This window comes from Tachyglossus aculeatus, chromosome 11 (genome assembly GCF_015852505.1).
Source record: "Tachyglossus aculeatus isolate mTacAcu1 chromosome 11, mTacAcu1.pri, whole genome shotgun sequence".
In the NCBI taxonomy this organism is placed as follows: Eukaryota; Metazoa; Chordata; class Mammalia; order Monotremata; family Tachyglossidae; genus Tachyglossus; species Tachyglossus aculeatus.
Window position 1 is genome coordinate 63,541,851 of NC_052076.1, and position 25,817 is coordinate 63,567,667.

The 25,817-nt window shown below is 45.7% G+C and overlaps 1 protein-coding gene across 2 annotated transcripts in view; it reads left to right on the forward strand.

The window, feature by feature from the left end:
* The window catches only part of LOC119935136 (uncharacterized protein F13E9.13, mitochondrial-like), a 75,161-nt gene that overhangs the window by 38,391 nt on the left and 10,953 nt on the right, over window positions 1-25,817 (forward strand). For both annotated transcript variants that reach the window (XM_038754780.1, XM_038754781.1), the window contains exons 5-6: window positions 16,668-16,818; window positions 21,809-21,936. In XM_038754780.1, coding sequence (XP_038610708.1) covers window positions 16,668-16,818; window positions 21,809-21,936 — 279 coding nt within the window. The remainder of the gene's footprint in view (window positions 1-16,667; window positions 16,819-21,808; window positions 21,937-25,817) is intronic.

The following is a 25,817-nucleotide window of genomic DNA, read 5'->3' on the forward strand; positions in this document are numbered from 1 at the left end:
GGCACTGTACTAAGCGCTGGGGTGGATACAGTCAACTCATGTAGGACACAGCCTGTGCGGGGCTCACCGTCTCAGGAAATATCACTGATTGGTAAGGAAAGCAGAAGTGGGAATTCCACGGGACAGGGGTTGTGTTGTTGAACCCTATTTGCCCTACCCCAGCGCTTAGTACAGTGCCAGGCATATAGTAAGCGCTTAATTAGCCCCATTATCATTATTTTTATGATCATTTTTTAACGCTATTAAGCGCTTACTATGAGCCAGGCGCTGTACGAAGTGCTGGGGGAGATGTAAGGGGATCAGGCTGGACACAGCCCATTTGCTTGTCCCCACCCCAGCACTTACTACAGTGCCAGGCATATAGTAAGCACTTAACTAGCCCCATTATCATTATCTTTATGATTATTTTTTAACGCTATTAAGCGCTTACTATGAGCCGGGCGCTGTACCAAGTGCTGGGGGAGATGTAAGGGGATCAGGCTGGACACAGCCCATTTGCTTGTCCCCACCCCAGCGCTTACTACAGTGCCAGGCATATAGTAAGCGCTTAACTAGCCCCATTATCATTATCTTTATGATTATTTTTTAACGCTATTAAGCGCTTACTATGAGCCGGGCGCTGGACGAAGTGCTGGGGGAGATGTAAGGGGATCAGGCTGGACACAGCCCATTTGCTTGTCCCCACCCCAGCACTTACTACAGTGCCAGGCATATAGTAAGCGCTTAACTAGCCCCATTATCGTTATCTTTATGATTATTTTTTAACGCTATTAAGCGCTTACTATGAGCCGGGCGCTGTACGAAGTGCTGGGGGAGATGTAAGGGGATCAGGCTGGACAGAGCCCGTTTGCTTGTCCCTACCCCAGCGCTTAGTACGGTGCCAGGCATATAGTAAGTGCTTAACTAGCCCCATTATCATTGTTTTTATGATTATTTTTTAACGCTATTAAGCGCTTACTATGAGCCGGGCGCTGTACGAAGTGCTGGGGGAGATGTAAGGGGATCAGGCTGGACACAGCCCATTTGCTTGTCCCCACCCCAGCGCTTAGTACGGTGCCAGGCATATAGTAAGTGCTTAACTAGCCCCATTATCATTGTTTTTATGATTATTTTTTAACGCTGTTAAGCGCTTACTATGAGCCGGGCGCTGTACGAAGTGCTGGGGGAGATGTAAGGGGATCAGGCTGGACACAGCCCATTTGCTTGTCCCCACCCCAGCGCTTAGTACAGTGCCAGGCATATAGTAAGCGCTTAACTAGCCCCATTATCATTATTTTTATGATCATTTTTTAACGCTATTAAGCGCTTACTATGAGCCAGGCGCTGTACAAAGTGCTGGGGGAGATGTAAGGGGATCAGGCTGGACACAGCCCATTTGCTTGTCCCCACCCCAGCACTCACTACAGTGCCAGGCATATAGTAAGCGCTTAACTAGCCCCATTATCATTATCTTTATGATTATTTTTTAATGCTATTAAGTGCTTACTATGAGCCGGGCGCTGTAGGAAGTGCTGGGGGAGATGTAAGGGGATCAGGCTGGACACAGCCCATTTGCTTGTCCCCACCCCAGCGCTCAGTACGGTGCCAGGCATATAGTAAGCGCTTAACTAGCCCCATTATCATTATCTTTATGATTATTTTTTAACGCTATTAAGCGCTTACTATGAGCCGGGCGCTGTACGAAGTGCTGGGGGAGATGTAAGGGGATCAGGCTGGACACAGCCCATTTGCTTGTCCCTACCCCAGCACTCAGTACAGTGCCAGGCATATAGTAAGCGCTTAACTAGCCCCATTATCATTGTTTTTATGATTATTTTTTAATGCTATTAAGCGCTTACTATGAGCCGGGCGCTGTACGAAGTGCTGGGGGAGAGGTAAGGGGATCAGGCTGGACACAGCCCATTTGCTTGTCCCTACCCCAGCGCTTAGTACGGTGCCAGGCATATAGTAAGCGCTTAACTAGCCCCATTATCATTATCTTTATGATTATTTTTTAACGCTATTAAGCGCTTACTATGAGCCAGGCGCTGTAGGAAGTGCTGGGGGAGATGTAAGGGGATCAGGCTGGACACAGCCCGTTTGCTTGTCCCTACCCCAGCGCTTAGTACGGTGCCAGGCATATAGTAAGCGCTTAACTAGCCCCATTATCATTGTTTTTATGATTATTTTTTAACGCTGTTAAGCGCTTACTATGAGGCAGGCGCTGTACGAAGTGCTGGGGGAGATGTAAGGGGATCAGGCTGGACACAGCCCATTTGCTTGTCCCTACCCCAGCGCTTAGCACGGTGCCAGGCATATAGTAAGCGCTTAACTAGCCCCATTATCATTATCTTTATGATTATTTTTTAACGCTATTAAGCGCTTACTATGAGCCGGGCGCTGGACGAAGTGCTGGGGGAGATGTAAGGGGATCAGGCTGGACACAGCCCGTTTGCTTGTCCCTACCCCAGCGCTTAGTACAGTGCCAGGCATATAGTAAGCGCTTAACTAGCCCCATTATCATTGTTTTTATGATTATTTTTTAATGCTGTTAAGCGCTTACTATGAGCCGGGCGCTGTACGAAGTGCTGGGGGAGATGTAAGGGGATCAGGCTGGACACAGCCCATTTGCTTGTCCCCACCCCAGCGCTCAGTACGGTGCCAGGCATATAGTAAGCGCTTAACTAGCCCCATTATCATTATCTTTATGATTATTTTTTAACGCTATTAAGCGCTTACTATGAGCCGGGCGCTGTAGGAAGTGCTGGGGGAGATGAAAGGGGATCAGGCTGGACACAGCCCATTTGCTTGTCCCCACCCCAGCGCTTAGCACAGTGCCAGGCATATAGTAAGCGCTTAATTAGCCCCATTATCATTATCTTTATGATTATTTTTTAACGCTATTAAGCGCTTACTATGAGCCGGGCGCTGGACGAAGTGCTGGGGGAGAGGTAAGGGGATCAGGCTGGACACGGCCCATGTCCCACGTGCGGCTCGCAGTCTTAATCCCCAGTTTATAGACGAAGTAGCTGAGGTGTGGAAAAGTGAAGTGACTTCCCCGGAGATGACCCGGAGAAGCAGCGTGGCTCAGTGGAAAGAGCCCGGGCTTTGGAGTCAGAGGTCATGGGTTCAAATCCCGGCTCCACCAATTGTCAGCTGTGTGACTTTGGGCAAGTCACTTCACTTCTCTGGGCCTCAGTTCCCTCATCTGTAAAATGGGGATGAAGACTGTGAGCCCCCCATGGGACAACCTGATCACCTTGTAACCTCCCCAGCGCTTAGAACAGTGCTTTGCACATAGTAAGCGCTTAATAAATGCCATTATTATTATTATTATTATTATTATTATGACTCAAAGCTTACTACCTCCAAGATAGTAAGGGGGCTGAGGTGGATGAGAGGGCGGCCAGAGGTGTGATTGTGTGAGCGTGCATGTGTGTTCCTAACCCAACCTCCATCCATCCCCACCCCTTGTATTTCCCAAGCGCTTAGTACGGTGCTCTGCACACAGTAAGCGCTCAACAAATACGATTGAATGAATGAATGAATTTATTTATTTTACTTGCACATATTTGTTCTATTTATTTCATTTCATTAATATCTTCTGTTGTCTGTCTCCCCCTTCTAGGCTGTGAGCCCGCTGTTGGGTAGGGACCGTGTCTATATGTTGCCAACTTGGACTTCCCAATGCTTATTCCAGTGCTCTGCACACAGTAAGCGCTCAACAAATACGATTGAATGAATGAATGAATTTATTTATTTTACTTGAACATATTTGTTCTATTTATTTCATTTTGTTAATATGTTTTGTTGTCTGTCTCCCCCTTCTAGGCTGTGAGCCCGCTGTTGGGTAGGGACCGGGTCTATGCGTTGCCAACTTGGACTTCCCAAGTGCTTAGTCCAGTGCTCTGCACACAGTAAGCGCTCAACAAATACGATTGAATGAATGAATGAATTTATTTATTTTACTTGAACATATTTGTTCTATTTATTTCATTTTGTTAATATGTTTTGTTGTCTGTCTCCCCCTTCTAGGCTGTGAGCCCGCTGTTGGGTAGGGACCGGGTCTATGCGTTGCCAACTTGGACTTCCCAATGCTTATTCCAGTGCTCTGCACACAGTAAGCGCTCAACAAATACGATTGAATGAATGAATGAATTTATTTATTTTACTTGAACATATTTGTTCTATTTATTTCATTTTGTTAATATGTTTTGTTGTCTGTCTCCCCCTTCTAGGCTGTGAGCCCGCTGTTGGGTAGGGACCGGGTCTATGCGTTGCCAACTTGGACTTCCCAAGTGCTTAGTCCAGTGCTCTGCACACAGTAAGCGCTCAACAAATACGATTGAATGAATGAATGAATTTATTTATTTTACTTGAACATATTTGTTCTATTTATTTCATTTTGTTAATATGTTTTGTTGTCTGTCTCCCCCTTCTAGGCTGTGAGCCCGCTGTTGGGTAGGGACCGGGTCTACATGTTTCCAACTTGGACTTCCCAAGCGCTTAGTCCAGTGCTCTGCACACAGTAAGCGCTCAATAAATGCGATTGATGATGATGAATGAATGAATTTATTTATTTTACTTGTACGTATTTGTTCTATTTATTTCATTTCGTTAATATGTTCTGTTGTCTGTCTCCCGCTTCTAGGCTGTGAGCCCGCTGTTGGGTAGGGACCGCGTCTATATGTTGCCAACTTGGACTTCCCAAGCACTTAGTCCAGTGCTCTGCACACAGTAAGCGCTCAATAAATACGATTGAATGAATGAATGAATGAATGAATTTATTTATTTTACTTGTACATATTTGTTCTATTTATTTTATTTTGTTAATGTGTTTTGTTGTCTGTCTCCCCCTTCTAGGCTGTGATCCCGCTGTTGGGTAGGGACCGTGTCTATATGTTGCCAACTTGGACTTCCCAAGCGCTTAGTCCAGTGCTCTGCACACAGTAAGCGCTCAATAAATGCGATTGATGATGATGAATGAATGAATTTATTTATTTTACTTGTACGTATTTGTTCTATTTATTTCATTTCGTTAATATGTTCTGTTGTCTGTCTCCCGCTTCTAGGCTGTGAGCCCGCTGTTGGGTAGGGACCGGGTCTACATGTTTCCAACTTGGACTTCCCAAGCGCTTAGTCCAGTGCTCTGCACACAGTAAGCGCTCAATAAATGCGATTGATGATGATGAATGAATGAATTTATTTATTTTACTTGTACGTATTTGTTCTATTTATTTCATTTCGTTAATATGTTCTGTTGTCTGTCTCCCGCTTCTAGGCTGTGAGCCCGCTGTTGGGTAGGGACCGCGTCTATATGTTGCCAACTTGGACTTCCCAAGCGCTTAGTCCAGTGCTCTGCACACAGTAAGCGCTCAATAAATACGATTGAATGAATGAATGAATGAATGAATTTATTTATTTTACTTGTACATATTTGTTCTATTTATTTTATTTTGTTAATGTGTTTTGTTGTCTGTCTCCCCCTTCTAGGCTGTGATCCTGCTGTTGGGTAGGGACCGTGTCTATATGTTGCCAACTTGGACTTCCCAAGCGCTTAGTCCAGTGCTCTGCACACAATAAGCGCTCAATAAATACGATTGATGATGATGAATGAATGAATTTATTTATTTTACTTGTACGTATTTGTTCTATTTATTTCATTTCGTTAATATGTTCTGTTGTCTGTCTCCCCCTTCTAGGCTGTGAGCCCACTGTTGGGAAGGGACCGCGTCTATATGTTGCCAAGTTGGACTTCCCAAGCGCTTAGTCCAGTGCTCTGCACACAGTAAGCGCTCAATAAATACGATGGAGTGAATGAATGAATGAATTCCTGCCGCCGAGCGCCGCCATCCAGATGACCCACCCCTGAGAGGGGAATGCAAAGACCCTGGAGCACCTGGGGATGGGGAGGATATCGGCTCCTCCCCATATTAATAATCCCATTAATATTGGGGATTAAAACTGTGATCCCTCCCCGTGGGACAACCTGATCACCTCGTACCATGCGTCGCGCTCTCTAGGGCCGAAAATATAGCTTTGGGGCCTATATCGTTCATTCATTCATTCATTCAATCGTATTTTTTTATTGAGCGCTTACAGTGTGTAGAGCCCTGTGCTAAGCGCTTGGGAATGGGATGGTAGGTCGTATATTACAGTATAGTACAGTATAGAGAAGCAGTGTGGTTCGGTGGCAAGAGCCCGGGCTTTGGAGTCAGAGGTCAGGCGTTCAAATCCCGACTCCACCGCTTGTCAGCTGTGTGACCTTGGGCAAGTCACTTCACTTCTCTGGGCCTCAGTTCCATCTGTAAAATGGGGAGGAAGACTGTGAGCCCCGCAGGGCGCAACCTGATCACCTTGTAACCCCCCCCAGCGCTTAGAACAGTGCTTTGCACATAGTAAGCGCTTAATAAATGCCATTATTATTATTATTATGTAACCTCCCCAGCGCTTAGAACAGCGCTTTGCACATAGTAAGAGCTTAAAAAATGCCATCCTTATCGGCTACCCCGGACAGACGATAAGAGGACGATAGAGAAGCAGCGTGGCTCAGTGGAAAGAGCCCGGACTTTGGAGTCAGAGGTCATGGGTTCAAATCCCAGCTCTGCCAGTTGTCAGCTGTGTGACTTTGGGCAAGTCACTTCACTTCTCTGGGCCTCAGTTACCTCATCTGTAAAATGGGGATTAAGGCTGTGAGCCCCCTGAGGGACAACCTGATCGCCTTGTAACTTCTGCAGCGCTTAGAACAGTGCTTTGCACATAGTAAGCGCTTAATAAATGCCATAAAAAAAAAAGACGTCTGGCCGGTTTGGGCCGGAGGGCCCCAAATCTACCCATTCTCCGCTCAGCTCTCGCCCAGCTACAGAGAGGCCCATCACCCGGTTTCCAGTTGGCCATCCCCATCTGGAACGGACACGGCTCCGGATTCCTTTACGTCCAGAAGTTTTATTTCAAGCGTCCGTCTTCCCCCCGCTTCCCTCCCGTACCCCTTCGGCACTGAGTTGTGGAGCTTAGATGTGCCATTTGTGTTCCTGTGGGGAAGAAACACAACAACTGGAGCAAGTGGGGGGAGCGCTCTACGATCAGGATGCTTCCCCCAGATGGTGACTCTGGTGCCATCCCATTATACCGTGTGTCCGGCACGACACACGTGACGTCAGGTGCGTCTGGGTGTTTGGTTACCTGCCCGGGCCGTCACAGGCCACATATAATAATAATGATGGCATTTGTTAAGCGCTTACTATGTGCAAAGCACTGTTCTAAGCGCTGGGCATACTCGTGTAGCCCAGGAGTTGGTCCATGAGATCAATCAATCAATCAATCAATCGTATTTATTGAGCGCTTACTGTGTGCAGAGCACTGGACTAAGTGCTTGGGAAGTCCAAGTTGGCAACATATAGAGACGGGCCCTACCCAACAGCGGGCTCACAGTCTAAAAGGGGGGAGACAGAGAACAAAACCAAACATACTAACAAAATAAAATAGAATAGATATGTACAAGTAAAATCAATAAATAGAGTAATAAATATGTACAAACATAGATACATCATCATCATCATCATCATCAATCGTATTTATTGAGCGCTAACTGTGTGCAGAGCACTGTACTAAGCCCTTGGGAAGTACAAGTTGGCAGCATATAGAGACAGTCCCTACCCAACAGCGGGCTCGCAGTCTAAAAGGTGGGAGACAGAGAACAAAACCAAACATACTAACAAAATAAAATAAATGGAATAGATATGTACAAGGAAAATAAATAAGTAAATGGAGTAATAAATATGTACAAACATATATTCATCATCATCATCATCAATCGTATTTATTGAGGGCTTACTGTGTGCAGAGCACTGTACTAAGCTCTTGGGAAGTACAAGTTGGCAACATGTAGAGACAGTCCTTACCGAACAGTGGGCTCACAGTCTAAAAGGGGAGAGACAGACAACAAAACCAAACATACTAACAAAATAAAATAAATAGAATAGATATGTACAAGTAAAATCAATAAATAGAGTAATAAATATGTACAAACATATATACATCATCATCATCATCAATCGTATTTATTGAGCGCTTACTGTGTGCAGAGCACTGTACTAAGCGCTTGGGAAGTACAAGCCGGCAACATATAGAGACAGTCCCTACCCAGCAGTGGGCTCACAGTCTAAAAGGGGGGAGACGGAGAACAAAACCAAACATACTAACAAAATAAAATAAATAGAATAGATATGTACAAGTAAAATAAATAAATAAATAGAATAATAAATATGTACAAACATATACATCATCATCATCATCATCATCAATCGTATTTATTGAGCGCTTACTGTGTGCAGAGCACTGGACTAAGCTCTTGGGAAGTACAAGTTGGCAACAGATAGAGACAGTCCCTACCCAACAGTGGGTTCACAGTCTAAAAGGGGGGAGACAGAGAACAAAACCAAACATACTAACAAAATAAAATAAATAGAATGGATATGTACAAGTAAAATAAATAAATAAATGGAGTAATAAATATGTACAAACATATATACATCATCATCATCATCATCATCAATCGTATTTATTGAGCGCTTACTGTGTGCAGAGCACTGTACTAAGCGCTTGGGAAGTACAAATTGGCAGCATATAGAGACAGCCCCTACCCAGCAGTGGGCTCACAGTCTAAAAGGGGGGAGACAGAGAACAAAACCAAACATACTAACAAAATAAAATAAATAGAATAGATATGTACAAGTAAAATAAATAAATGGAGTAATAAATATGTACGAACATATATACATATATCCTCCTCTCCCTTTCTGCAGCCAAAAACAGAATCAAGAGGGCTCAGGGCAAAAAGCTCAGGCCTGGGAGTCAGAGGACCTGGGTTCTAATCCCGGTTCTGCCACTTGTCTGCTGTGTGGCCTTGGGCAAGTCGCTTCACTTCTCTGGGCCTCAGTGTCCTCATCTGCAAAATGGGGATTCAATTTTGGTCTCCCTCCTACTTTGTGAGCCCTACGTGGGACCTGATGATAATCATAACAATAATAATAATAATAATAATAATGATGGCATTTATTAAGCACTTACTATGTGCAAAGCACTGTTCTAAGCGCTGGGGAGGTTACTTCACTTCTCTGGTCCTCAGTGTCCTCATCTGCAAAATGGGGATTCAATGCCTGGTCTCCCTCCTACTTTGTGAGCCCCACGTGGGACCTGATGGTAATAATAACAATAATAATATTAATAATGACATTTATTAAGCACTTACTAAGTGCAAAGCACTGTTCTAAGCGCTGGGGAGGTTACTTCACTTCTCTGGGCCTCAGTGTCCTCATCTGCAAAATGGGGATTCAATACCTGGTCTCCCTCCTACTTTGTGAGCCCCACGTGGGACCTGATGGTAATAATAACAACGATAATAATAATAATAATGATGGCATTTATTAAGCACTTGCTATGTGCAAAGCACTGTTCTAAGCGCTGGGGAGGTTACTTCACTTCTCTGGTCCTCAGTGTCCTCATCTGCAAAATGGGGATTCAATGCCTGGTCTCCCTCCTACTTTGTGAGCCCCACGTGGGACCTGATGGTAATAATAACAATAATAATATTAATAATGACATTTATTAAGCACTTACTAAGTGCAAAGCACTGTTCTAAGCGCTGGGGAGGTTACTTCACTTCTCTGGGCCTCAGTGTCCTCATCTGCAAAATGGGGATTCAATACCTGGTCTCCCTCCTACTTTGTGAGCCCCACGTGGGACCTGATGGTAATAATAACAACGATAATAATAATGATGGCATTTATTAAGCACTTGCTATGTGCAAAGCACTGTTCTAAGCGCTGGGGATTTACAAGGTGATCTTGTATCTACCCCAGCGCTTAGTACAGTGCGTGTCACTTTCTTTCTCTTAAGCCGTAGGCCCCTCCCTTCGATCCTCCCACCTCTGTCCCCCACATCCAACACCCCTCCTATCCCCACCTTCCCCCATCCCATCCCTGTTGTATTCTAGATGGTAATCTCATTATGGGCAGGGAACGTGTCTGCTAATTCTCTTGTGTTGTACTCTCCCAAGTGCTTAGAATACTGCTCTATATGTAGTAAGCACTCAATAAATACCATTGATTGATTGATTGGCACATGGTAAGTGCTTAAAAATACCCTTATCATCATTATTATTATCATTATTGTATTAAACCATGGAAAGTGCTTAAAATACCATCATCATTATTATTGCATTAAGCTCTTACTATGTATCAAAGACTGTTCTAAGGCCCGGGGTAGGTACAAGTTAATTAGATCAGGCGCAGATCCTGTCCCACATGGGGCTCCCAGTCGAAGTGGGAAGAGAGCAGTTCTCCCCATTTTTACAGTGGAGGAAACTGAGGCCCAGAGAAGTGAAGTACCTCGCCCAAGGTCACACAGCAAGCAGTTGGCAGAGCCGGAATTAGGACTGAGGACCTCCCGGAAACTCCCAGGGCCGTGCTTTTTCCGTTAAGCCACACTGCTCCTCATTATAATCTCAGGGCAGGGGCTAAAGGAAGATACCAAAACTTCCACCCTGGAGTCGGGGTACCTACACTGTATGATTCCAGGCGCACCGCGGAGACCCTCAGGGACCTCAGTGGATCTCCTTCCTGGCTATGGAAAAAGAGCCAAGGATCCCATGGGGTTTGGATCCCCTGGATCCAGGAAAGCCAGACCTGATGCTTGCTTCAGTCAGTGAAAAAGCAGGAAGGCCCGGAAAGCTCCCAGCGCTTTCTTCCGGAGCCCCCAGAGCGCTCCGAGACGTAATGAATTCAGGTCGGTAGAATACTTTAAGATCCTTGGACAAAAAGCACACTGTAAGTGCCAAATGTTATTACTATTATAACCTCCGTTTCGTAATCCTACACCTGCAAAGTTTCTCTGTTATAGGAATGCAAACAAATGTGTGTGTGTGTGTGTTTTTGCGCGCGCGCCTGCGTGTGAACTGAGACAGCCATGAGGGAGATTTTCAGCACAAAGATTGTATGCCTGTGAGAGAGCAGAATGGCTCAGCAAACTTCAGAAATGATCAAAATGTCCTATCCATAAAATCCCAGTTTAAAAAACGGTAGCAGGTGCGTATACAATAGGGAGTCAGTTGGGATGGATTACTATACAATACCATTTCCGTTCTCCCCAGATTAAGTATTCAAAGCATAATTTTCTGCAAATTGTCATTCTTGTCTGCTAAGAAAAGCAAATTTTATTTTTTTTTCGCGGAGAAACCTCATTACGGGCTCCACTCCACCTCTGAACAAGGGGCTTATTTGCACGAGAAAGTCATTAGGGCATTCCATCTTGAAAAATAGGAAAAACGAAAACTCCTCGTCACCAAGGAATGTTTCCGATTCTTCCAGAGCCCGAGACGGACCGCACGGGAATAATTCTTTCCCCTCCGTAGTAATTTCATTCAGCCAACTAGGCAAGGAAGGTGCGGGTAGCAGACCCGGATGATGAATTAAGCAATGGATAAGCGTACGCTCAGATGGTTTTTCAGATAACCACTTGTCCAGGACCAGTTATTCCTAGACCTAGTAGCCGAGTTCATTTCTATATCTACTGTGGGAGAGGGCTGATGGAAAATCAGCCATTTCTTTCTTAGAACGCATTTGCATTTTTAAAATTAGAACTTCTTTTCTCGGTCGATACCCCCATATGTGCGCATACATATGTTGATGCCTTGGCTAACTCCTAATGAAAACTGATTGCCAAAGAGCCAAGGTGGAGCCCCGGAGTCTACTACAATAAAATGAAAAAATATAATGCCGTTTTGGCATCTCTGTTAACAGCCTGGGCGGCTTACCTTTGTGTTGCCAGGTCATTTCTGAAATTGATCGTGGAGTCAATCAATCAATCGTATTTATTGAGCGCTTACTGTGTGCAGAGCACTGTACTAAGCGCTTGGGGAGTACAAGTTGGCAACACATAGAGACGGTCCCTACCCAACCGTGGGCTCACAGTCTAGAAGAGTCACCTACCTTCAGGGTAGATACCTACCTAATTGGCAGAAAACACCCCAAAACCACATCTCTGCCCACGTCTGTTCAATCCATTTTTTAATAATAATTGTGGTATTTAAGTACATGCTATGGGCCAAGCACTCTAAGTTAGAAGATAAATAGATAATTAGGTCACATTCCCTGCCTCTCACCACACTAATAATAGTAATAATGATGGTGTTTATTAAGCGCTTACTACGTGCCAAGCACTCTTCTAAGCGCTGGGGAGATTATGAGGCAATCAAGTTATCCCAAGGGGGGCTCACAGTCTTAATCCCCATTTTCCAGATGAGGGAACTGAGGCCCAGAGAAGTGAAGTGACTTGCCCAAAGTCACACAGCTGACAATTGGCGGAGCCGGGACGTGAACCCATGACCTCTTGACTCCAAAGCCCGGGCTCTTTCCACTGAGCCACACTGCTTCTCATACCCACCTCAGCCCCCTCCTCAGATCTTGGTGATAATAAGCTCACAGTCGATGTAGGAGGATATCAAATCCTCATTTTGCAGACGAGGACACGGAAATCCAGAGAAGTTTATTTATTTATTTGTTTATGTATTTATTTACATTAATGTCCGTCTCCCCTCTAGACCGTGAGCTCGTTGTGGGCAGGAATGTGTCCATTTGTTGTTCCATAGTACTCTCCCAAGCGCGTAGTACAGTGCTTTGCTCAGAGTAAGCGCTCAGTAAATATGATTGAATGAATGAAGTGACTTGTCCAAGGTCACACAGCAGGCCCGTGGCAGAGCTGGGATTAGAACCCGGATGCTCTGACTCCCAGGGCTGTGCTCTTTCCACCAGGCCACGCTGCTTCTGCGTTACTGGCCGTAAAACCTCCGGGACAAATTGAGTTATTCCAAGATGGGACAATTCACGGTCAGAACTCCTGTTCCTTTGTCCCCGAGTTGGCAAAGTGGGTGATCTTTGAGGACAGTGTCCCCCCCTGACGCCCGCCGAGACCTGTCTGCGGAGGGGAGATGCGCTGACGCTGGCCGAAATTTCTAGATCATCATCATCAATCGTATTTATTGAGCGCTTACTGTGTGCAGAGCACTGTGCTAAGCGCTTGGGAAGCACAAATTGGCAACATATAGAGACAGTCCCTGCCCAACAGTGGGTTCACAGTCTAAAAGATGTTATAACACTTCCCTGGTCGTGGAGTATTTATTCATTCATTCGATCATCTTTACTGAGTGCTCACTGTGTTCAAAGCACTGTACTAAGTGGTGAGGAGAGTATTGAGAAGCAGCGTGGCTCAGCGGAAAAAGCCTGGGCTTGGGAGTCAGAGGTTGTGGGTTCTAATTCCGGCTCCTCCACTTGTCAGCTGTGTGACTTTGGGCAAGTCCATTCACTTCTCTGTTCCTCAGATACCTCATCTGTAAAATGGGGATTAAGACTGTGAGCCCCATGTGGGACAAACTGATTACCTTGTATCTACCCCAGTGCTTAGAACAGTGCTTGGCACATAGTAAGTGCTTAACAAATGCCATAATCATTGTTATGATTATTATTAAGCAGACACATTTCCCTGCCCGTAACGAGCTTATGGTATTGTCTTTCTCTTTGTCCTAAATTCTCATACTCAGCTTTCTGCTCCCGAAGCTCTTTAGAAGTTCCGCTCGGGGCTTATTAATTCCCTGGACAATATCGTTGCATCTGAGGGTAACTGAGGGAAAAAGAAATGGCACTGAGAGAAGTCTCAGTGGAAGGACATTTCCTTACTGCCCAAGGGCCTCTGGACCCACAAAACAAGGTCCCTGTGGGCTGCAGCAAATCTCCCCCGCATAGAGAAGCAGCATAACCTAGTGGCAGGAGCACCGGCTAAGGAGTCAGAGGTCTTGGGTTCTAATCCCAGCTCTGAAACCTGTCTGCTGTGTGACCTTGGGCAAGCCACTTAACTTCTCTGTGCCTCAGTTCCCTCATCTGTAACATGGGGATTAAGACTGTGAGCCCCTGTGGGGCAATCTGGTTACCTTGTATGTACCCCAGCGCTTAGTACAAGGCAATCAAAACTTCCCTAAGCCCTGACTGAGAGTGGTTGTGGAGCTTTTCAGAGCATCTTCTTCATCTGCTGAGATTTTCCATCTTCCAGAAGCCTGTAAAATTCACTTTAAAAAAGCGGTCCCAGAAAAGAGGAGTCAGGAGACCTTGGCACATAGTAAGCACTTAACAAATACTGTAATTCTTCTTCTTCTTCTCCATCTCCTCCTCCTCTTTCTTCCTCTTCTTTCTTCTTTCTTCTTCTTCTCTTCCTTCTTCCTTCATTCTTCTTCTTTTCCTCCTCCTCCTCCTCCTTCTTCTTCTTCTTCTTCTTCTTCTTCTTCTTCTTCTTCTTCTTCTTCTTCTTCTTCTTCTTCTTCTTCTTCTTCTTCTTCTTCTTCTTCTTCTTCTTCTTCTTCTTCTTCTTCTTCTTCCTCTCCTTCTCCTTCTCCTTCTCCTTCACCTCCTTCTCCTTCTCCTTCTCCTCCTACTCCTCCTCTTCTCACTTCTTTCTTCTTTCTTCTTCTTCTTCTTCTTCTTCTTCTTCTTCTTCTTCTTCTTCTCCTTCTCCTTCTCCTTCTCCTTCTCCTTCTCCTTCTCCTCCTTCTCCTTCTCCTCCTCCTCTTTCTTCTTTCTTCTTTCTTCTTCTTCTCTTCCTTCTTCCTTCATTCTTCTCCTTCTTCCTTCTTCTTCTTCTTCTTCTTCTTCGTCTTCTTCTTCTTCTTCTTCTTCTTCTTCTTCTTCTTCTTCTTCTTCTTCTTCTCCTTCTCCTTCGCCTCCTTCTCCTTCTCCTTCTCCTCCTCCTTCTCCTCCTCCTCCTCCTCCTCCTTTCTTCTTTCTTCTTTCTTCTTTCTTCTTTCTTCTTCTTCTTCTTCTTCTTCTCCTTCTCCTTCTCCTCCTCCTCCTCCTCTTTCTTCTTTCTTCTTTCTTCTTCTTCTTCTTCTTCTTCTCCTTCTCCTTCTCCTTCTCCTTCTCCTTCTCCTTCTCCTTCTCCTCCTCCTCCTCCTCCTCCTCCTCCTTCTTCTTTCTTCTTTCTTCTTTCCTCTTCTTCCTCTTCTTCTTCTTCTTCTTCTTCTTCTTCTTCTTCTTCTTCTTCTTCTTCTTCTTCTTCTTCTTCTTCTTCTCCTTCTCCTTCCACTACCCCTACTCCTCCTCCTCCTCCTCCTCCTCCTCTTCTTTCTTCTTTCTTCTTCTTCTCCTCCTCCTTCTTCTCCTCCTCCTCCTCCCCCATCCCCCCCACCAAGACCTGTGTCCAACCCGATTATCGTGTATATACCCCAGCACTAGGGAGAGTACAATACAACAATAAACAGATACATTCCCTGCCCACAGCAAGCTTACAGTCTAGAGACAGTATGACATAGTGGAAAGAGCCTAGGCCTGGGAGTACTGGAGACCTGGGTTCTGATCCAGGCTCTGCCACTTTCCTGCTGTTGTGGTCTTGGGCTAGTCAATGTCTCTGTGCCTGTAAATCTGTAAAATCAGCATTCAATTACATATCTTCCCTCCCCCTTAGACTTAGATTGTGAGCCCTTTGCACTTAATACAAAGCACAAAGCTGAGGGCTTAGTATGGTACTCTGGACACAGTTAGGCACCCAATAAATACCATTGATTGAGTAGGGACAAGTGTCTGACCTGATTATATTGTATCTAGAACAGGGCTTGGCACATAGTGCTTTACCAAATACCATGAGAGCTATTAGGTTGGAACAAAAAGAGGTAATTAGGACCAAATATAGGGTTCTTAGCCTATATCATCTGAAGTTTATTGCCTGCGTAGCTGGGCCTGAGAGAACTCAGCTTATCCATCTGTAAAACGGGAGTCCCAGCCAGCTCCTTAGGACCCAACCGGTAATGCCTGCCAAGTGCTCTGAGCTGCTCGTGAGAGAGCCCTGTACGCAGCAAGGAGGTCATCATTATCAGCATTATAGGTTGTAAAGGGCCTGAAAAATAAAGGAGGGTGAGCAGGAAAAACTGACTCCTCATTTCTGGGACTGCTTCATTAAAGGGAATTTTACAGGCTTCTGGAAGATGGAAAATCTCAGTAGATGAAGAAGATGCCCTGGAAAGCTCCACAACCGCTCTCAGTCGGGGCTTAGGGAAGTTTTTGATTGCCTTACATCTGTTTTTGGGGGAAACTTCCGAGAGCCACCAAAGGGAAATTTCAATGTAAACAATACGGGCCATTTTGCCTTTTCACCATATTGCTAATGGGGAATTCTGCCTCACTCCCTCTACACCTCAATGCAGATTTGGCCCTCAGCAGAGGTAAAAGTTATTAAATTATATGAGCATATTGAGAATTGAACTAAACCACAGAAGAGGAATCACTGTTTTATGCTCCTTGGTTTCATGCAGTAAAAGAAAATATTCCTGTTAAATGTGAATTCATTTGCTCCTTCATTGGCTCACGGAGCTAATTTTGGACCCTTGGAAGGTTAAAATGGAAATACAAGGACTGATCTTTGTGGGTACAAGAAACACACGGGATTTTAGGAGAGCCCGGAAGCTGAAGTTATCCGATAAATTCCTTCCAGTGGCTCTCACGTGGGCTCGCTGGACAAAGTAGAGGCGGGTCAGTCGCGTACCGCTTTATTTCTGGAAAATAAAACATATCTTCCCTCTGCAGGCCTCTTCAGTCGTTGGCCTTCCAGTCGGTAGTTCACACGCAATTTGTGTGTCACTCGCTTTCCTCCAGGTTGTGACTTCATCCGGGCGGAGGGCTTCATCTTTTCCCACGTAGCGGACGAGGGGATTATAAATGCCTGCGCGGGGGATCTCCTGAGATACCGCCGACAGATTGGAGCGGAGCACGTTCAGATTTTTGCCGATATCAAAAAGAAGCACAGGTAAAAGCAGCCTGGGAGGAGGGGGGCCGTGGCCTAGGCAATGGACTGTTGTTACATTGTTATATTGTACTCTCCCAAGCGCTTAGTGCAGTGCTCTGCACACAGTAAACTCTCAGTGAACACCACTGATTGACTGGCTCTTTGAGGTCTGGAGGCTTTGGTGTGGGATTCCCTTTCTCCAGGGAAGAGTGTCCTGGTTTCTCTGAGCCGTTATAATATTATTAATAATAACTGTGGTATTTAAGTGCACACTATGTGCCAGGCACTGTACTAAGCACTGGGGTGGATACAAGTAAAGTGGGTTGGGCACAGCCTCTGTCCCACGAGGGGCTCACAATCTCAATCCCCGTTTTACAAATGAGGGAACTGAGGCACAGAGAAGGTAAGTGATTCACTCAAGGCCTCACTCAGCACACGGTAAGCGCTCAATACATTCGGCTGAAGGAATTGAGTGAATTTCCTTCAGCATGCTCGAGATGCTTTTAAAAAATAAATCAGAAAATACGTATGTGACTTGATAGGGGAGAAAGCACACGATGCTCAGAGAATAGGCGGCCCCCTCGTTAAAGAAAAACACGCACAACATGCAGTTCCGCACATCTGCTGACACACCAGGGACTTGGCTCTACGCTTTGTCATTTGGGGCCCGGAGACGTCAATTTTCCCCCGTTTCTGACTTCACCTGGCATTCTGCATCTTTCAGTTACTTCTCTGATTCTGCTGGCAAACAAAGAGATAACGCATTAAGAAATTCTGGGGGGCAAATGGGGTCCTCTCGGGTTACATTGGGAACTGCCAAGTAAATTGGATCCATAGTGTGTGACTTTTTTGGAGGGGGACTCCTCATTAAAAATCTGTTATCACAGGGTCTTGCTACAATATAGATTTTTTTTCCCATTCTACATGGTTACGATGTACAGTTTATAAGTGATAATTCTGTAGCCATATGGAGCCTTGGTTTAAAATGCAAGGAAATACTTCATGCGCTATTTAGGAGCTGAAATGATTTTTGAGGTTTATTGTGGGTGATGATTTTTCCTGTTAGACTGTAAAGCTCCTGGAGGGCAGAGAATGTGCCTTGGGCCTCTGTTGAACTTAGCATTTTGTGCAGTGTTTTGCCCTCAGTAGGTGCTCAATAAATGCCATAACCATTTGCCTACTATTGTGAGCCCACTGTTGGGTAGGGACTGTCTCTATATGTTGCCAACTTGTACTTCCCAAGCACTTAGTACAGTGCTCTGCACACAGTAAGTGCTCAATAAATGCGATTGATTGATTGATTTGCCTAGGCAATAGGCAGATTTGATTCAGTCAGTCAATTGTATCTATTGAGTGCTTACTGTGTGCAGAGCACTGTACTAGCTGCTTGGGAGAGTACAACACCACAACACAACGGATACATTCCCTGCCCACAATGAGCTTACAGTCTGGAGGAGGAGACAAACATTAATATAAATGAGTAAATTACAGATATGCACGAAAATGCCGTGGGGGAGGTGAATAAAGGGAGCAAGTCAGGGTGACGCAGAAGGGAGTTGAAGAAAAGGAAATGTATATATGTATATATGTTTGTACATATTTATTACTCTATTTATTTATTTATTTATTCTACTTGAATACATCTATGTCCCCCTCTCCATCCCCCCATCTTACCTCCTTCCCTTCCCCACAGCACCTGTGTATATGCATATATGTTTGTACATATTTATTACTCTATTTATTTTACTTGTACATATCTGTTCTATTTATTTTATTTTGTTAGTATGTTTGGTTTTGTTCTCTGTCTCCCCTTTTAGACTGTGAGCCCACTGTTGGGTAGGGCCTGTCTCTATATGTTGCCAATTTGTACTTCCCAAGCGCTTAGTACAGTGCTCTGCACATAGTAAGCGCTCAATAAATATGATTGATGATGATGATGATGATGAAAAGAGGACTTAGGGAAGGCCTCTTGGAGGAGATGTACCTTCGATAAGGCTTTAAAGGTGGGAGGAGTCACTGGGCATGTCACTCCCCTCCTCAAAAATACCATTGATTGAAGGGCCTGTCTTGAGCTTCCTATGCCCGAGAAGCTTTCCGTGGTGATGGATGGTGGCAAATTTAACAGGACACAAGGCCATGTTGATGAGTAGCACTGCATTAGCAAACCTGACTCCCACCTGAATGTGGGACCCCCCCTCCCCAACTCCAGAATGCCCATTGAAAATGCAATTGTCTTGTGTTATACAGCTACAGTATTTCAGTCCAAATAGGGTTTGGGGTAGAGGGACTTGAACAGATTAGGATAATTAATAATAACAATATTAAAAATAATATTAATTGTGGTCTTTGAGGGCTTACTAAGTGCCAAACACTGTACGTAGCGCTGGGGTAGATAGAAGGTAATTAGGGTGGGCCCAGTCCCTGCCCCATACGGGGCTCACAGCCTAAGGGGAGGGAGCACAGCTATTTAACCTCCATTTTACAGGTGAGGAAACCGTCCGTTCATTCATTCAATTGTATTTATTGAGCACTTACTGTGTGCAGGGCACTGTACTAAGCGCTTGGGAAGTACAAGTTGGCAACATCTAGAGACGGTCCCTACCCAACAACGGGCTCACAGTCTAGGAGACGGGCTCACAGCCTAGAACCAAACCAAAGAGAAGTGAAATGACTTGCCCAAGGACCCACGATAGGCAAGCGGCAGAGGTGGGATTAGAACTCAAGCCATCCGACTCCCAGGCCTGCGCTCTTTCCACTGGACCACACTGCTTCCTAATAAGTGATAACTGAGGTCAAAATGTATTTAATCCCCATTTGTCGCGCCTTCGCTCTGCATGGCCTAGCGAAAAGAGTCTGGGCCTCGGAGTCAGAGGACGTGGGTCCTAATCTTAGCTCCACCACTTGCCCGCTGTGTGACTTTGGGCAAGTCACTTCACTTCTCTGGGCCTCAGTGACCACATCTGCAAAATGGGGATGGAGACGGTGAGCTCTGTGTGGGACAGGGACTGTGTCTGATCTGACTACCTTGTTTCTTCCCCAGGACTTAGAACAGTGCTTGGCACAGAGTGAGTGCTTAACAAATGCCACAATTATCATCATTGGTATTATCATCATCATCATCATCATCAATCGTATTTATTGAGCGCTTACTATGTGCAGAGCACTGTACTAAGCGCTTGGGAAGTACAAATTGGCAACATATAGAGACAGTCCCTACCCAACAGTGGGCTCACAGTCTAAAAGGGGGAGACAGAGAACAAAACCAAACATACTAACAAAATAAAATAAATAGAATAGATATGTACAAATAAAATAAATAAATGAATAAATAGAGTACAAAATATGTACAAACATTTATACATATATACAGGTGCTGTGGGGAAGGGAAGGAGGTAAGATGGGGGGAATGGAGAGGGGGACGAGGGGGAGAGGAAGGAATATTATTATCATTATGGAGAAGCAGTGTGGCTCAGTGGAAAGAGCCCGGGCTTTGGAGTTGGAGTTCATGGGTTCAACTCCCGGCTCTGCCACTTGTCAGCTGTGTGACTGTGGGCAAGTCACTTCACTTCTCTGGACCTCAGTTCCCTCATCTGTAAAATGGGAATGAAGACCGTGAGCCCCCCCGGGGGACAACCTGATCACCTTGTAACCTCCCCAGCGCTTAGAACAGTGCTTTGCACATAGGAAGCGCTTAATAAATGCCATTAGTAGTATTATTATTATTATTCTAATGCCAGCTCTGCCCCTTGTCTGCTCTGTGATCTTGGGGAAGTCACTTCACTTCTCTGTACCTCAGTTCCCTCATCTGGAAAATGGGGATTGAGACTGTGAGCCCCTCATGGAACATGATTTGTTTGTATCCACAGCATCCGGCACATAGTAAGTGCTTAACAGATATAATTATCATTATTATCAGCCTCTCAAGTGGTCCGTGACTAGCCTCAGGTCCAGGTAATGTCATCCTAATCCAGTTCCGTCTTCCCCAGTATATCTGAGAATGTGGCCTGGGTAAGGGTTGCATGCCAGTTGGGAGAGCTTATCATCGTCATCATCATCAATCGTATTTATTGAGCGCTTACTGTCTGCAGAGCACTGTACTAAGTGCTTGGGAAGTACAAGTTGGCAACACATAGACAGTCCCTACCCAACAGTGGGCTCACAGTCTAAAAGGGGGAGGCAGAGAACAAAACCAAACATACTAACAAAATAAAATAAATAGAATAGATATGTACGAGTAAAATGAATAGAGTAATAAATATGTACAACCATATATACATATATACAGGTGCTGTGGGGAAGGGAAGGAGGTAAGATGGGGGGATGGAGAGGGGGACGAGGGGGAGAGGAAGGAAGGGGCTCAGTCTGGGAAGGCCTCCTGGAGGAGGTGAGGGAAGCGGAACGTGATGGGAGCCGTGGCCCTGACCTAAGGCCTCCCGTGTTTTCCCACATTCTCGAGCCGGGTCGTTTCAGGACAAGCGTCGAGTACCGTCTCAGAGCCACCGACTGTAAAGGTCATTCGGCTCTGGAAACGCTTGCGGAATTCCGGGCGTCCCCCAACGCGGCCGAGAGCCTGACCGGCCCTCCGTGTGACTTCCTCTGTCTCCCCCTTCTCGACTGTGAGCCCACTGTTGGGTAGGGACCGTCTCTAGATGTTGCCAACTTGGACTTCCCAAGCGCTTAGTACAGTGCTCTGCACACCGTAAGCGCTCAATAAATATGATTGATTGATTCCGGGGGGAAATCCGAGCCTGACCCGTGCCAACCTGAAATGAGGACTTTTCCTCCAGGCTCGTTTTAAACTCCGCGCCCTGCCCGGAAAGCGGGGAGAACATCCGGGGGACAAGGACGTGCCATGAATGGAGGACGGGGGAGCATTTTGCCCCCATGGAGTGGTTGGGAGGAGCAGAAGGGGAAACATTTGCCACCGGCGGTTGTAGGGGGAGAGGTCACAGGGCCCGAGAGCCTGTGCCTCCATATTGACAGCTGATTTGGGCCTTTTCTTTTTCCACAGCGCCCACGCCCTGACCGCTGATGTCAGCATCTCAGAAACAGCCAAGGCCGCCGAGTTCTTCCTGGCGGATGGGGTCATCCTGACCGGCCCAGCTACAGGAGTTGAGGCGGATCCCGGAGAGCTGAAAGGTGAGACGGTCCCTGGGCTTTTATTCATTCAGTCGTATTTATTGAGTGCTTACTGTGTGCAGAGCACTGTACTGAGCGCTTGGGAGAGTACAATAGAGCAATAAACAGACACATTCCCTGCCCACATTGAGCTTCCAGTTTAGGGCAGATCCTTGGTGACTTGGCACCTGAAAGGATGAGGTGAAAGGGGAACTTTGTCCTTTGTGGAGCCTTTTTTTTTTATTGTTACTCTCTCTGAACCAGAAGAGGAGACCAAGCATTGCTCCATTCCCCCAAGTAGAATTGATTTGAGACTATAAGCCCACTGTTGGGTAGGGACTGTCTCTATATGTTGCCAATTTGTACTTCCCAAGCGCTTAGTACAGTGCTCTGCACATAGTAAGCGCTCAATAAATACGATTGATGATGATTTGAGTTTTTGCCTGGCGTCTTTAAGAAAACCTCTCTGTGAGGCACGGTAGACATTGCTTTAAGTATTCAAGATGTGATACCCAATTCGACTCTCCGAACAGTATCTTTTTGGGCAACAGTTTCTGGCTTTCAGCATCTTACAAGAAAAGATGGGTTTTAAGAAAATAGAAGTCCAGAGGAATGAAGCTGCTCTGGGGAAGGGGAAACAGGTACTGGGTTACGGCAGACACCTCTTGGGTAACCTGGACTGATGCTTTCCTGTTGGGAAGCGCTTTTCCACGGGGGAGGGAGAAGAGTTGGGGGAGAGGAATGGTGAGGACAGTAAGAAAATGGGGTTGCTGTCAGCTCAACCCGTCAGAGAAATCCAAATTGGTTCAGTAGGTTTGTGGGGTTAGAAGGGGAGAGTAGGAGAAAGGATCCGATTCATTGATATCAGAACTCTGCCTTGTGCAAAGGATTTTGGGCTTCTGTGAGGAGGCATAACCTCTCTTCTTGGGACCTATCTGGATTTATTTTAACATCCATCTCCCCCTACCTCTCCTTGAGGGCAGGGATCATGTCTATAATGATAATAATACTATAATTATGGTATTTGTTAAGCGCTTACTATGTTCCAAGCACCGTTCTAAGCTCTGGGGTAGATAGATGCAAGGTAATCAGGTTGTTTCCCGAAGGACTCACAGTCTTACTCCCCATTTTACAGATGAGCTAGCTGAGGCACGGAGAAGTTAACTGGCTTGCCCAAGGTCACACAGCAAACAAGTGGTGGAGCTGGGATTAGAACCCACGTCCTCTGACTCCCAAGTCCCCTGACTCTTTCCACTAAGCCACGTTGCTCCTTAACTCTACCAACTCTATTGTGGTAACTGGTAATAATAATAATAATAATGATGGCATTTATTAAGCGCTTACTATGTGCAAAGCGCTGTTCTAAGCACTGGGGAGGTTACAAGGTGATCAAGTTGTCCCACGGAGGGCTCACAGTCTTAATCCCCATTTTACAGATGAGGGAACTGAGGCCCAGAGAAGTTAAGTCACACAGCTGACAATTGGCGGAGCCGGGATTCGAACCCATGAACTCTGACTCCAAAGCCCGGGCTCTTTCCACTGAGCCACGCTGCTCATTTACTGTGTGCACTTACTATGTGCCAGGCCTTGTCCTAAGCACTGGAGTGGGCACAGGCTAATCAGGTTGGACACGGTTCCAGTCCCACATGGGACTCACAGTCTCAATCCCCATTTTCCAGATGCGATAACAGGCCCAGGGAAGGGAGGTGTCTTACCCGAGGTCATACAGCCTACCAGTAGGTGCTCAATAAATGCGAATAAATGAATAACCTTGGACAATTCACTTCTCTGGGCCCCAGATACCCCATCTGTAAAAGGAGGATTAAGACTGTGAGCCCCATGTGGGACAGAGATTGTGTCCAACCGAATTTGCTCGTATCCTCCTTAGCGCTTAGTACAGTGCCTGGCACATAGTAAATGCTTAACAAATACCACTGATATTATTATTATTTTTTGGGGGGGGAGAGTTCAGTAGTGCTAATTCAGTTGTACTCTCCCAAGCACTTAGTACAGTGCTCTCTGCAAATAGTAAGCACTCAGTAAGTACCATTGATTGATCGATTTGGGGTCATCAACAATAGAATTTATGTAGGGCTTGGGAGAGTAGAGCAGAATGAGTAGATATGACCCCTGCCTTCAGGGAGCTTAGAATCTCACTTCTTTCTGCACACAACCTTCTGGCGGTAACCTTGTTTTCCCCAGTGTTTTAGCTTTTTAATATTTTTAAGCACTTCAGCTTTACATCTGGACCTGCTTAACCCTTAAGGGAGGTGGTAGGGGCCAACAGTGTTTTGTATCACCAACATCGTCCTCAAAGACAGTGTATTGAGCACCTCCTGTGTACAGAGTACCATACTGAGTGCTTGGGAAAGTTTAATATAATTTTGTTTTATTTACGGTATTTGTTCAGCACTTGCTATGTGCCCGGCACTGTACTAAGCTCTGGGGTTTGTACATATTTATTACTCTATTTATTTATTTATTTTACTTGTACATATCTATTCTATTTATTTTATTTTGTTAGTATGTTTGGTTTTGTTCTCTGTCTCCCCCTTTTAGACTGTGAGCCCACTGTTGGGTAGGGACTGTCTCTATATGTTGCCAATTTGTACTTCCCAAGCGCTCAGTCCAGTGCTCTGCACATAGTAAGCGCTCAATAAATACGATTGCTGATGATAATGATGGGGTAGATACGACCTAATCAGCGTGGTCACAGTCCTGGTCCTACACCAGGCTCACAGTCCTGGTCCCCATTTTACAGATGAGGGAAACGAGGCACGGAGAAGTGAAGTGACTTGTCCAGGGTCACTTGGCAGGAGTGGGGAGACAGGATTAGAACCCAGGTCCTCCTGTCTCCCAGGCCCGTGCTGTATCCAGTAGGCCACGTGAGTTGGAGGGTGGGATTCCTGCCTTCAAGGAGCTTAGAGTCAGTTGGGTGAGGATGGGGAGATATCTTCTGTCAAAGCGATTCTATTGTTCTGCTGACATCAGAAGGCAGGCCCTGTTCTCCCCATTTTACGGATGAAAAAGGAATCCCAAGCCCGGAGAAGTTATGGGGAAAGCGAAGGTGACCCAGCTCTTCAGCGGGAGAGTTGAGATGAGCCCATTTTCCTCATTTTTTCCCTCTCTTCCTGTTTTCTTCTGCACGGGGTGTCCCTCATCCCTTCAGGAAACAGCAACCCAGACATCCCCCTCTCCTTTCATAAGAGCGCTGCCAAGAGGATATGGCCCAATTTAATTTCTCCTTCCAGTTCTGCTTTCCCGAGCCGCTGCCCCACGTTTGAAAGCGTAAAAGGGCTAGAGCTGGTAGAAACGATAGACTTTTGCAGCGTGTTGAAAAGGGTCCAATTGTGTCTACAGCGGAGCAGATGTCTTCATTGCATAACACAGAAGGAGCCTGAGAAATACAGAACTTTGCTGTACATCAACACGAAACTTTGAAGCAACCCGTTTATTAAAATGCCCAGCTTCGGGGTGAGCCCATCGGAGTTGCAACGTTGTGACAACCTCCAGTTCTTAAGATGGAGGGTGTCCGCGTTTCACCGTTGCATCGTTCAGTCTAAAATCTTTAATCGTCCTGTCCTCGTACCCTGCCCGTGACCCTGGAAACTCAGTCCTGCAGGACTTTCAAGATCTGTGACCTAGAAAGAGAGAGAGTGTGTGTCTTTCTTATCAGGAACCAAGAACCCAGCTACTGCCAGATATTGACGTGCAAAGTTAGCTTTCGGTTTTTATCCTGCAAGTTCCACTTTGGATTTTCATTCCCTCCTGTACCCGACTCATCCCAGAAATTAGAAAATCCAAATGCACCCAACTGAATTTTTCCCAAACCCAGTGATTGAAAGTCAGTCGGTCAGTCGACCGGATTTATTGAGCGCTTACTGTGTGACGAGCACTGTATT